General features: G+C 37.2%; 1 protein-coding gene across 1 annotated transcript; it reads left to right on the top strand.

Annotated features, from left to right (window-relative positions):
- The first annotated feature begins 2,204 nt into the window (after positions 1 to 2,204).
- Positions 2,205 to 7,533, top strand: LOC148113668 (vomeronasal type-2 receptor 26-like). Its single transcript, XM_087893257.1, has 4 exons — positions 2,205 to 2,282; positions 3,886 to 4,113; positions 4,701 to 4,827; positions 6,611 to 7,533. Exons 1-4 carry the CDS (start codon positions 2,205 to 2,207, stop codon positions 7,507 to 7,509), a joined length of 1,332 nt encoding a protein of 443 aa, XP_087749383.1. The 3' UTR covers positions 7,510 to 7,533.
- The last annotated feature ends 4,845 nt before the right edge of the window (positions 7,534 to 12,378 follow it).

The following is a 12,378-nucleotide window of genomic DNA, read 5'->3' as shown; positions in this document are numbered from 1 at the left end:
CTAGATCTTCATCTTAGCCCCGACCTGCGTACTTTTTGCATTGCCCTTAACACCCTTCTTTTCCAGCAAGCCGGACTGGCCTAGTACGAATTTTAAAATGGGTGTATGTGTGTTTTAATTCGCCAAATTTTTTTATACTTTATTTTAATTGGTTTTAAATTTTATAAATCTATGTGTTTTAATATGGCTGTACATCTCCCTGAGTCCTTCGGGAGAAGGGCGGTATAGAAATCTAATAAACTTAAACTTAAACTTAATTAATATTAAACCTTTCTCCTGATTTCTAGAATTAGAGCAACGTTGTAGCTTCCAACTTCCAACTTCCATTTCTCCACCATTTTCAAAACAGGTTAAGCATCAGTCACTTATGATGTCACTCCAAAGAAGGAAAGGTGTTGATCAGACATATAAAGAAAACATTGCCATGTTGCCAATGGTTCAATGGCAATTATGTCCCTTATGAATGACTGCAATCATTCTATTATTCTAGCAGGCCACAATATCAAACCTTCTGCACAGAAGGGAATAGAAAGTGAGAAAGGATCCACATAAATATTTCAAGAGCCACACGGAGGAAGGAAGTGGTCATGCTGACTCTGTGAGATTCATTTCCACAAAGTTCTCTTCCTTCTGTTTTAAATGCCAGGAGTTCTCCTTGAACATAGACTTGGACATTTCCTCCATACACAGAGAATCATAAAATTGATCCTCCTGGTGTTCCGGATGCACAAAGCAGTTACTCTGAGCTGTCCTGCAAGTGATGCTTTCCCTGTTCCACATGAGTGGTATCAGCCTGGTGACCTCATCATCGGTGGGATGATGTCTCACTTGATTTACCATTTCTATCAAACTCTATTCAAACAACACCCTTTTCTCAACCTTTATGATTCACCAATGTAAAGGTTTTCCTTTGAATCATCTGACCTTAGACCACATAGCAAAGAATCATTTATATGGCTGTTTGTGTAGGAAATGTAGAGTTTTTCATGTAAATGTAAGAATTCTTTGTGTTTTGAAAGTTTTCTAGTGGTGAGAGAAGAGGGAACTTCATTTGTGTTTGTTTCATTAACAACATTCTTGTAAGTAAAGCATATTTGATTGTGAGGAAATTATCAAAAAGAAGCATGCTAAAAAAAATCAGCTCTGTCGCATTTCACAACACAAAAATAAAGGTGGTTTTCCAAAAAGCAACTGAACATTATTGTTTTTTTCTTTGAAAATGTTTTCTCCAAAATGCTTCTTGTTCTGTCTCAGTTCTGGCTCAATTCTGGAAGCTTCTTGAATGAAAAGCAAAATATTTTCAAAGGAAAAAACAACAACAAGAAAGTCCATTTGCCTTTTGGAAAAGCACTTTTGGGTCAACCATGACCAGGATGACCAAGAATCTCCATAGACATGAATATTGGAAGTTAATTAAATTATTGGCATTCTGTTTTGCTGAACAGGTGAGGAATGATAGGAGAAGAGTAAATGTGTTTTAATATTTCTTCCTGCAGCCAAAGTGGACACACACCTTAGATTTTGTCTCTGGGGGAACTTAGAATTATGAGAAATCATAGAATATTCCTTCAGAACTGAAAAGATTCAGATGAAGAAGATGCATGGGGTTAGAGAGAATCTCACCCTTCATCTATAATTCTTTCTAACTCAGTAATGTTCCTAGAAAACTAAATCAACAGAGAAAACAAGCCACAGCATTCTAGGTTAAACTGAAGGCTGAAGTTAAAACTACAGACATTAATATTGTATGCCTGATGATGAGTAACTTTCTAGAAAAATATAAAGGGAAAAAAATGTATGCAAGATACATTTGGACTGATTACAAAATTGTTTAATACATCAGTCAGAAACACGTTTTCCAGTTACAAACAGTACCATACTAAAATAATTTGCAAATGATGATGACGATGACGATGATGATGACGATGATGATGATGATGATGATGATGATGATGATGATGATGAAAAGGTGTACTTAATCTATTTGCAGTGTAATAACCAAATTCTACCAACACATCCTTGCCTTGGCCTTTGCTGTGAGGGAGATCAATGAAGACCCCCAGATCTTACCTAACATCACTCTTGGGTTCCACATCTATGATAGTTATCACAATTCAAGAATGACCTATCGCACCACTCTGGACCTCCTTTTCAAATCTCAGGAATATGTCCCTAACTACAAATGTGATAGCCAGAAGAATCTGATGGCCATCATTGGGGGATTAAGTTCTGATACATCATCTAATATAGCTGACGTTGTAGGTTTCTACAAGATTCCACAGGTTAGTATGGAGGAGATGAACAGAAAAAAAAATACTTTGTTGTTCTGACATAATTACTGAGAATCAGATATTAGATTTGTATTAAGACATTCTACAGACCTTAAGGTATAATACTTAGCACTCTTTTATGAAGCTACAATGCCAATCATAGAAGTGAGTATCTAGAGTCATTCCATTCCATACCATAGATTTGAATGTAGCATACTCTCATCTTGTTCAAACAAATGAACTATTATATATGTCTGAAATAATTCCTAGAAATTCCATTCTTTATTAATATTTCAAAAGAAATAGAGGAAAAGTTCCTTCTTTGGAGATCTTTTACAGGAAAACTAGATCCAGAAAGATCGGATTTGAGCTAATGACTCAACAGAGTATTATTTTGCTTTATTTTAGCTGACATATGGCTCATTATCCCAAGAAGAGTTTCAGACTAGCAAACGCTCTTCACTTTATTTCATGGTCCCAAAAGAGGACCATCAATACATTGGAATTATCCAACTGCTTCATCATTTCAGATGGACGTGGATTGGGATTTTTACTATGGATAACAACAATGGAGAACATTTCTTACAGAAAATGCAGCCCATACTTTCACAAAATGGAATCTGTTCATCGTTCATACAAAGGCTTTCACAACTAATCCACATAGAACACATTGGAGAACTTGATCACGTAGCCTTAAGTATTTCCATTAATTTGAGGAATAGCAACACCACCACATTTCTCGTTTATGGAGAATCAGGGACAATTATGTGGCTCAGAGGTGTCATGTTTGTAGCAGATCCTGAAAACAAGGAAACTGCATTACTTAGAAAGGTGTGGATCATGACTGCACAGATTGATTTTGTGCTCTCAGGCTTTCAAGTCATGTGGGATCTCCAGATGTTTCATGGGGCTATTTCCTTCACGGTTCATTCAACAGCAGCTGTAGGTTTCAAGGAGTTTCTTCAGACCATCAAACCTCATTCAGGCTGCAGAGATGGGTTTCTGCAAGATGTTTGGGAACAATCATTTGATTGTTCATTCTCAAAATCAGAATTACAAGAAATGTCCAATAGGCAGTGCCCAGTGGAAAAGAAACTGGAGGATCTTCCTGGGCCCATATTTGAAATGGAAATGACTGGACAAAGCTACAGTGTCTACAATGCTGTTTATGCTGTGGCTCATGCTTTGCAAGCACTACTCATGTCGGGGTTCGATAAGAAAAAAAGTATGATGCATAGAACAATTGACCTCCCACCTCTGCAGCCTTGGCAGGTATTCTCTCTTCATTGGACACTTCTTTTATTTCAATGAGCAATTTGATCTAGAATTACCATTTGAAGCTATAGAAGAAAATCTTAATATTTTTACCTTATGAAATCCAGTTAGGTATGAACATTAAGAAACTATTGTATTGTTAAGTAATAGAGTTGTAATGGGAACCTGGCTTCCCCCTTGACTTTGCTTGTCAAAATGTGGCAAAGGTCATAAATTTGAAAGCTGAACATAAGTCACATTTTTCAGTGTCTTTGCAACTTGTCACTAAACAAGCTGTTGCAACTAGAGGACTACCTATATTATCCATCCAACTCTCATTTTTTTATTCTCTTTCACATAGCTCCATCCATTTCTACATGGCATTTCTTTTAACAATTCGGCTGGAGAGAAAGTTTCCCTGAATGAAAAAGGGGAAGTAATGGGTGGATTTGATATCATCAACCTCATCACATTTCCCAATCGGTCTTTTCAAAGAGTTAGAGTCGGAAGAATAGATCCGAGTTCTCCAACAGGCAAAGAATTATTGATTGATGAAGATTTGATTGTCTGGCACCCAGCTTTTAATCAGGCATGGACTCATTTCATGGACTATATCTTGGGCTATTATGATCCCAAATAGGGGCTCTTAAACCATATTGAGCAAAGCCTCTTTAGAAATCTAATTTCTATGTTTGCAAGAAAAAATGGCATACTAGGAACAAATATGGCCCATGATCAATCACTAATCGAATGGACAAAATGATTTTGCAATGTAAAAGTCAGATTTTCTTTTTGGTTGCAACTACCTTTCAAATTATGGACATTGCCTTATTTCCATAACATTTTCATCCCTCATATTTATTTACTCAACTTGCCTTTTTCAAAGAGGCCGTTTTCCTCATCACTGTAATTTCAACAATTTTTAATGCATAATATAAATCCAGCTAGGTAATATTCACTAGCCCTTTGGAGAAGTAAAGAATTCTTTACCTCAATAAAAGATGATTAATAACTCACCAATGAAGGTGTCCCAGAACAATGTTGAAGAATCTACTTTGAGTCAGTCACTGGTCCACCTTTGGTCCCGGTGACTGTTCCAGATTAGATCCTGCAGGATTAATAAATGTTTTTTTCTTAAAACCTCCCTTTGCAAGAATCTTTTATGTTTATCACCAGGTACTTCCAATTTCTCTGTGTAATGACCATTGCTTTCCTGGATACTGGAAGAAGGAGATTGAAGGAAAACAATTCTGTTGCTATGACTGTATTCCATGTCCAGAAGGGAAGATTTCAAATCAAAAGGGTAGGTTAGATATTCCAGGAAGTTTTCATTAGGTTGATTTAAGCAAACAAAGAGGAGCAGTGGTTCAATAGCTTAATGATGCTAGAGAAGGTCATTAAGCTCCAACGGTTTGAGTCCTAGCACTGTGTGGCGTGGTGAGCTTCCGTTATTCATCTCAGCTTCTGGTGAAGTTCGAAAGCAGTTCGAAAGTATGTTATATGGAAGGAGATAAATAGGTACCACTTCGGTGGGGAGATGAGCTGCCACTTCATGTGGATGGTTAGAATCCTGCTGGCACTGCACTTCCCATTTGTGATGTCCATTTATGAGGCAGCTTTAATGTAGGGACAGGGCCCATATGATGCTGCTGTCAGGGTTCTGACCGATGCCCTAATAAAAGCAGGAGCCTCAAATCAAGTTTCAAGAAACATCCAGTTATTTATTAGGAGCACCATGTTGGCACGAACCAAATGAAGCCAGCTCTGACATCATTCAATTCGGACCTTGCCTCTGACTCTGTTTTCCCCTTCCCCCAAGGTGTGTCATAAGTCACATTCCCCAACGAAGCAATTTTGCGGGTCATGAAAGTCATTCCCTCCAGCCATTACTGGTTTCTGTGGAGATGGCCTTGACTTTGGCCAGCTAGGATGTGTTTTCTTTTGACCGAGGTGCAAATTCCTCAATGCAGCTGCGAGGGTTGATTCTCCATCCCCTGCCTATGCAACTTGGGAGCAGGTCATTTGCACCTGAGTAGTGCAAATGGTATGGAGCCTTCTTGAAACTGCTGAAAGGACTGTGTTATGGAGCTGTGCTTTGTGCAGCTGTGTTCCTTTTTGCCCTGTGTCCCTTCACTGTGGAAGACAGACACAGGCTGTTGGGGATGAGTCTGTGTTGTCTGCTTCTCAAACTGAAGCACAAATGGTTCCTGTACTCTGCAATCTTTTTCCTGGAAATCCATTCATACTTCCACCCCATTTGAAGGGTATTCATCCCAAAGTGCATAGCTAAATGTCAATGGAGGTTCTCATTCATCCAGGTCATGGTTCTCCCAAAGTTGCTTTTTAATGAGCAGCTGTCTGCAAGGAATATAAATCCTTCCATTCCCCACCATCCAGTCAGATCTAAAGAAGCTTCTTGGAGGAGAAGCGAAAGATATTCAAAGAAAAAACAAGAAAGTCAAGTTGCCTCTTGAAAAAGCATCTTTGGGACAACCATGACCTGGGTGACTGAGAATCTTCTTAGACAAACAGAGCTAGCAGTCTTAGGGCAGCCAAGTACTAGTCTGTATAAGCATTATAGTCTCCTGGCTATTGGAACATCACCATATACTAAATAAATAAGTACATTTTTTAATTTTACTTTAATAAGCAAAGTGTAATTTGCACACCTTAGTATGCAAATAACTAATACTTTTAGTTATTAGTGAATATTCATTTTTATAGCTGTGACTCACAATCTGTTGTTCAGGTCAATACACTCTGTTACTAGAGACTTACATATATCTTTACGGTTTTCTTTTCCATGTTTGGGAAAAAATGGCGAAAGTCCAAATGGCCTACATTGCAATAAAATTTAAAATGATACAAAGGGTTGCATTTCAAAGAATAATATTCCTTCCATTTCTGCTTCGTTTTAAGCCAGTCCTCAAATTTTCCATTTGAGGAAAAACTGAATTTTCATAGAAATATGATCCATCTGGTAAACGGTGGAAAGAACTCAAATGAATAACAACTCTCACCCATTCAGAAAGTAATTTGAATACTATAGGATACCTAGATGATAAATTCCTTGATTTTCTTTCCAGATATGGATGACTGTTTTGAATGTTCAGAAGATCATTATCCCAATAAAGAAAAGAATGGATGTATCCTGAAATTGCTGCTCTTTCTAAGCTTTGAAGAAACATTAGGAATTGGTTTGGCCTCAGTAGCTCTTTGTTTCTTCTTCTTGACATCTTGGGTACTTGGAATTTTTATTAAGCACAGGGATACTCCCATTGTCAAAGCCAACAACCGGTCCCTCACCTACATCCTCCTTGTCTCTCTTCAGCTCTGTTTTCTCTCCTCTTTGCTCTTCCTCAGCCAACCTAACAAGGTGACCTGCCTTCTCCGACAATCAACTTTTGGCATCACTTTCTCAGTGGCCATTTCTAGTGTTCTGGCCAAAACTATCACCGTGGTTGTGGCTTTCATGGCCACTAAACCTGGTTCTCAGATGAGGAAGTGGGTGGGGAAAAGATTGGCTTTTTCTATTGTCCTCTCATGCTCTCTATTCCAAGTAATGATTTGTATTCTTTGGTTGTTCACATATCCCCCGTTCCCTGAGTTGGACATGCATTCAGAGCTCCAAGAAATGATTTTACAGTGCAATGAGGGGTCAGCTTTCTTTTTCTACTGTGTCTTGGGCTACATGGGTATCTTGGCCATCGCCAGCTTTATTGTGGCTTTTCTTGCTCGTAAATTACCTGACAGCTTTAATGAAGCCAAGTTCATCACCTTCAGCATGTTGGCCTTTTGCAGTGTGTGGATCTCCTTCTTTCCAGCCTATCTGAGCACAAAAGGAAAAGCCATGGTAGTTGTGGAGGTCTTCTCCATCTTGTCCTCCAGTGCTGCTTTACTGGGATGCATATTCCTGCCAAAATGCTACATCATTGTTTTGCGACCTGAGCTAAACCACAGAGAGCAACTCACAAAACGAAATTAGTACATTATGTGTTCTTTCTGGCTCCCCTAATTAAAAGATCAAAGGTGGTTTGTATGTAATTTCAGGGAAAGAACTTGATATTTGGTGCCTTTGCAATCCATCCTCTTTTTTTCATTGAGGTTTCTCTATAATTTCTAGATTTAATGGGATTTTAGTGTGGTCTAGAGGGTTAGGAACTGTGGTAGAAATCAAGGGGCCATGAGTTCAAGCCCTGCCTTGGCCATGAAAGCCAACTGGGTAACTTTGGACCAAACACTGTTTCTCACAGGGTTGTTGCTATGTGGAAAAAATAAGGGAGATGGTATATTGGATATGTTTGCTGCCTTTGGTAGTTTGTAAGATAATAAAGTGGTATATATTGTAAAAAAATAAAATAATAAATGAAATGAAATGAAGTACTAATATGAAATGAAATGAAATGAAATAAAGTAATAAAATGAAGCAAACCTGCTATGGCAAGTGAAAGGGATTGAAAGATGTAAAAAGTACGATGACATCATTAACTAAATTCCACCCAGTTTGGAAAAGTATAGTGAGCTGCACAAAAGGATGTCATTTCCACACCACAAAGAGTATGTTTAATGTTATGTTTTATTATAATTTATTATAAATAGATAGCTAAATAGCTAAGTATCTAGATATCCAGATATCCATAAAGGAGGGGTGGAGGGAGAGAAATAGATAAAGCAAGATAGAGAGATGGATGGATGGATGGATCGATGGACGGATGGATGGACGGATGGACGGATGGACAGACAGACAGACTGATTGATTCTCTGGACAGGACAAGTAGCCGAAATTATAATAAAAGTGCAACCCTAATTCAGATTGAAACTAGTTACTCTGTACTCTGCAAGTAATGCTTCCCCTGTTCTCATAAGTGGTGGCATGATGTCCCAAATAGTTTACCAGTTTTAGAAATTAAAATTTAGGGAACATCCTTGAATAACACCTTATGACATATATTGTAGCAAGTTCTTTTTTATCTATCTATTTAAGAGAATTTATATGGTCCCACACTCACTATCAGTGTCTCTGAGCTGCTTAAAAAATATACAAGGAATAAAAACACACCGCTGGGGATAACAATCAATTGGTTGAGCCACTTTATAGGTTCCAACCCCTTCTGAGTTCCACAGGCCTATTGACCAGGTGCTCAGGGCTTTAAAAAAGAGGGACCAATCTAATCTCAGCATGGATGATGTTCCAGAGGGAGGGAGCCATCACAAAGTAGACACTTCTTCTGTGTCTCACCAGATGTCCTGATTTAAGAGAGAGGACACACAACTATCCCTGCCCCCTGCCTCCATTGGATCACATGGATGTGATCAGGAGGAGACAGGTCTTCAAATAACCTGGTTCCAAGCAATGTTTAAAGGTGACAACCAGCACCTTGAATTGTACCCAAAAGCAAATTGTCAGCCAATAAAACTACCACAGGAAAGGTGACACAACTGAGTCTGCACAAAACCATACGGGTGGCTGATTTGGAAACAATTGGAGCTTATGGATACTTTGAAAGGACAGCCCCATGTAGAGTCCCTGTTAGAGAAAATTTATTTCTCTATAGCTGTGCCTATTAATGGATTTTGGAATGGACAGATACATAAGCCAATCAGAGGGCAGCTAATAGGTTTGAATCTCCAGGGTCCTACCCTAACTGTCATAGTTAGCAGTATAAAAGGAGATTCCTGTCAGAAACTCTTTGCTCTTCGATCTACACTCATCTTAGCTATTTGGTCTTAGGTCTTAGGTCTTAACTCTTCTAGGATCTTCCGTCAAACAACTGTGAGCAGTTTGGAAGTCTGTTAGAAGAGCAGTTCTGGTGGTTTATAATAATGTTTCTTCTGAGGCAGAATAGTCATAGATAACATAGCTTAGAGAGTATAGATATAGATATATAGCTGACAGGATAATTAATCTTAGTAACTAAGTGCTGTTTATTAATTGCATATATATTGTTATGTTTTTATTATGTAAACAAAAACATTTATTGTTAAATGATTTAAAGGCTCATTTGTTAAAGTAGAAATTCATAGAGACAAAGGTTCACGGTTCATTGATTTTATTAACCTCCACAATAGTCCCAGGTAGAGCTGATGATCTCCTAATTGGTGGCCTGGTGTCACACATAGTTTATCACATTTATTTATTTATTTATTTATTTATTTATTTATTTATTTATTTATTTATTTATTTATTTATTTATTGCGATTTATATGCCGCCTTTCTCCCTAGGGACTCAAGGCGGCTTACAAAATGACAACTTCAATACAAATCACAATACAATACAAAATTAAAATCAGTAATCCAATTAAAAATGATTTAAAATTATACCAGTGTACCAGTGTACCCCCAAACGGAACTTTAAGGAACTTTAAGGAACATCCTTGTATAAAACCTTATGGCATCCCATTGTAAAAGGTGTTTCTCCCCTCCTTTTATAATCTTTCCCAGTTCCCCCAAATTTTCTTATATGAGTAAAAGGTGTTTCAGCAAAAATGTAGGCTTCATTTTTAATCTATAACATCTCTGTTTTTGAAAAGTTTCTAATTGTAGGAAAAGAAATAATATTCTTTAGAATTTTTTAAAGCAGGGGTGTCAAACTCAATTTCATTGAGGGCCGCATCAGGGCTGTGCATCAAGGGGCCAGCCAGGCATGGCCAACTGAGTGGGTGTGGCCCACTGAGTGGGTGTGGCCATCTTTACGCCACTCCCCAAACTGCTGACATTTTTCCTCTTTTTGCATTGGGTAGGCCGGGCCAAAGCCCGTGGTCCTTGTATTTGACACCCCTGTGTTAAATTATTTGTGAGATATTGTATGAAAGGTTGGTGCAAGTAATTATTTGAAGAGATTTAGAGAGCTTAGAGTCACTTTTTAAAAAATGTTCTGCATAGTTGTTCTTCAGAAAAGAAACGTATAATAAATGACTGACACCTGCTGGATTTGTTCATATTTGATTTTGTGAAAAATTAGTCAAAAATAAATGTGTCATCTTGGGGAAAAAAAAGCTTTGTATTTATTTCTACAATTATAACAATTAAATATATATTCTCTTGCATATGTCCCTTATATTACTTTTGTTGGCATTTGCACCTTTAAAAAAATAGCTGAAATATCAGCTACTTATTACCTCATCAAAATAAGACAATTATATCCTAGAGGATTTACTATAGGCCAAAACATCAAAGGCTTCCCAGAAGGCTATTGAAATTCAACAACAATGAAGGTTTCTGTTTGCCTATAAAATAAGTCTTGAGTCACAAAGAGTTTGTTACAAGGGGTAATAACAGCTCTGTAAAATTCATTGTTTCAAGTATCCACCTCTGTTCTCTTCTGCCAGGGTATCTGTTCAAGACCTTGTGATATTCAAGATAAAAATTTGTACTCACATGGATCTTCAAACAGAAAATGACAGATTTTCTCCTTAGATGTATTCTCAAATATAATCCTTACATCTACCTTTAAATGAAGTATTGGGTTATATATGCTTCCCTATGGGAAGGCTGGAAGGAAAAACATTTTCACAATAACAAGATCACCAAGATGTTTCTCTTGATGTTTTTGGTGCATAAAGTAGGTACTTTGAGCTGCCCTGCAAGTGATGCTTTCCTTGTTCCACATGAGTGGTACCAGCCTGGAGACCTCATCATTGGTGGGATGGCATCTCATTTCCTTTACCACTTTTATGAAATGAAATTTGTTGAAAACCATGCTTTAACACCTTATGAGGTACCAATGTAAGAATTTTATTTTCTTTATCAAATCTTACGCAGACTTTCAAAAATCTTTTATATGAATAAAAGCTGTTTGTGCATAAATGTAAAATTTTTAATGTAATCTATGCCTTGTTTTTCATTCAACTGTATCTGGTTATGAGAGAAGAAATAACCTTCTTTACATTCTTTTAAAGTCTTTCACATGAAATATACACAATTTCAGATCAAGAAGTCTATTTGAATGTTTACTGAGGTAAAGCACTGTCTCTCCCCACAAAACATACATACAGTAAATGAGTGACACCTGTGGAATCTGTTCATATACATTTTCTGAAAATCTCATAGACAATAAATATAGTACTTTGAAAAAAGTCACTACTTGTATTTGTTGAAGTAGATATATATATATATATATATATATATATATATATATATTAATTTGATTTATATGCCGCCCTTCTCCGAAGACTCAGATATTTGTTGGAATTCACGGAAATGCTGTTTAAAATAAATTTGAACACTGTATTATGAAACATTGTACCAAAGCTTCCTACTACGGTCAGAGAAAAAAAAAAACTTTCGTATTCATATAGAAATGATGCCAATGTACAAGGTTGTAGAATTATTTTTTTTTCAATGGGGACATTTAACCTATTTGCAGTGTATTTACCAAATTTCATCAACACGTCCTTGCCTTGGCCTTTGCTGTGAAGGAGATCAATGAGGACTCCCAGATCTTACCTAACATCACTCTTGGGTTCCACATCTATGACAGTTACCTCAATGCAAGGATGACCTATCGCACCACTCTGGACATGCTTTTCAAATCCCAGGAATTTGTCCCTAACTACAAATGTGATAGCCAGAAGAATCTCATGGCTGTCATTGGGGGGCTGGATTTTGTCACATCATCTCATATTGCTGAAATTACAAGTTTCTTCAAGATTCCACAAGTAAGTTGTCAAAGGATTAAACAGAAAACTTCTATATTCTGGTGCCGTTGAATAACTGAATAATTAAGGAGCATTAAAATTTAGTCTCAGGTTTGTGTTAAGATGTTCTTCCTGGTTTAAGGTCTATTAGTTAGCATAATTTTGAAACTACTATGCCAAATATGAATTCCATACCAGATGGAAGATTTGAACTCTT

Source organism: Pantherophis guttatus, chromosome 4, assembly GCF_059756535.1.
Source record: "Pantherophis guttatus breed Tessera chromosome 4, ASM5975653v1, whole genome shotgun sequence".
NCBI classification, from domain to species: Eukaryota; Metazoa; Chordata; class Lepidosauria; order Squamata; family Colubridae; genus Pantherophis; species Pantherophis guttatus.
This window is presented reverse-complemented; position numbering and strand designations above follow the sequence as displayed.

What these genes read in the sequence shown, in the direction of transcription:
- LOC148113668 (XM_087893257.1), top strand. Translation starts at nt 2,205, where the DNA reads ATGGCCATCATTGGGGGATTAAGTTCTGATACATCATCTAATATAGCT. An exon ending in GGCACCCAGCTTTTAATCAG is followed by an intron (nt 4,114 to 4,700) that starts GCATGGACTCAT and finishes GTTTATCACCAG; the next exon opens with GTACTTCCAATTTCTCTGTG. An exon ending in GAAGATTTCAAATCAAAAGG is followed by an intron (nt 4,828 to 6,610) that starts GTAGGTTAGATA and finishes TTTTCTTTCCAG; the next exon opens with ATATGGATGACTGTTTTGAA.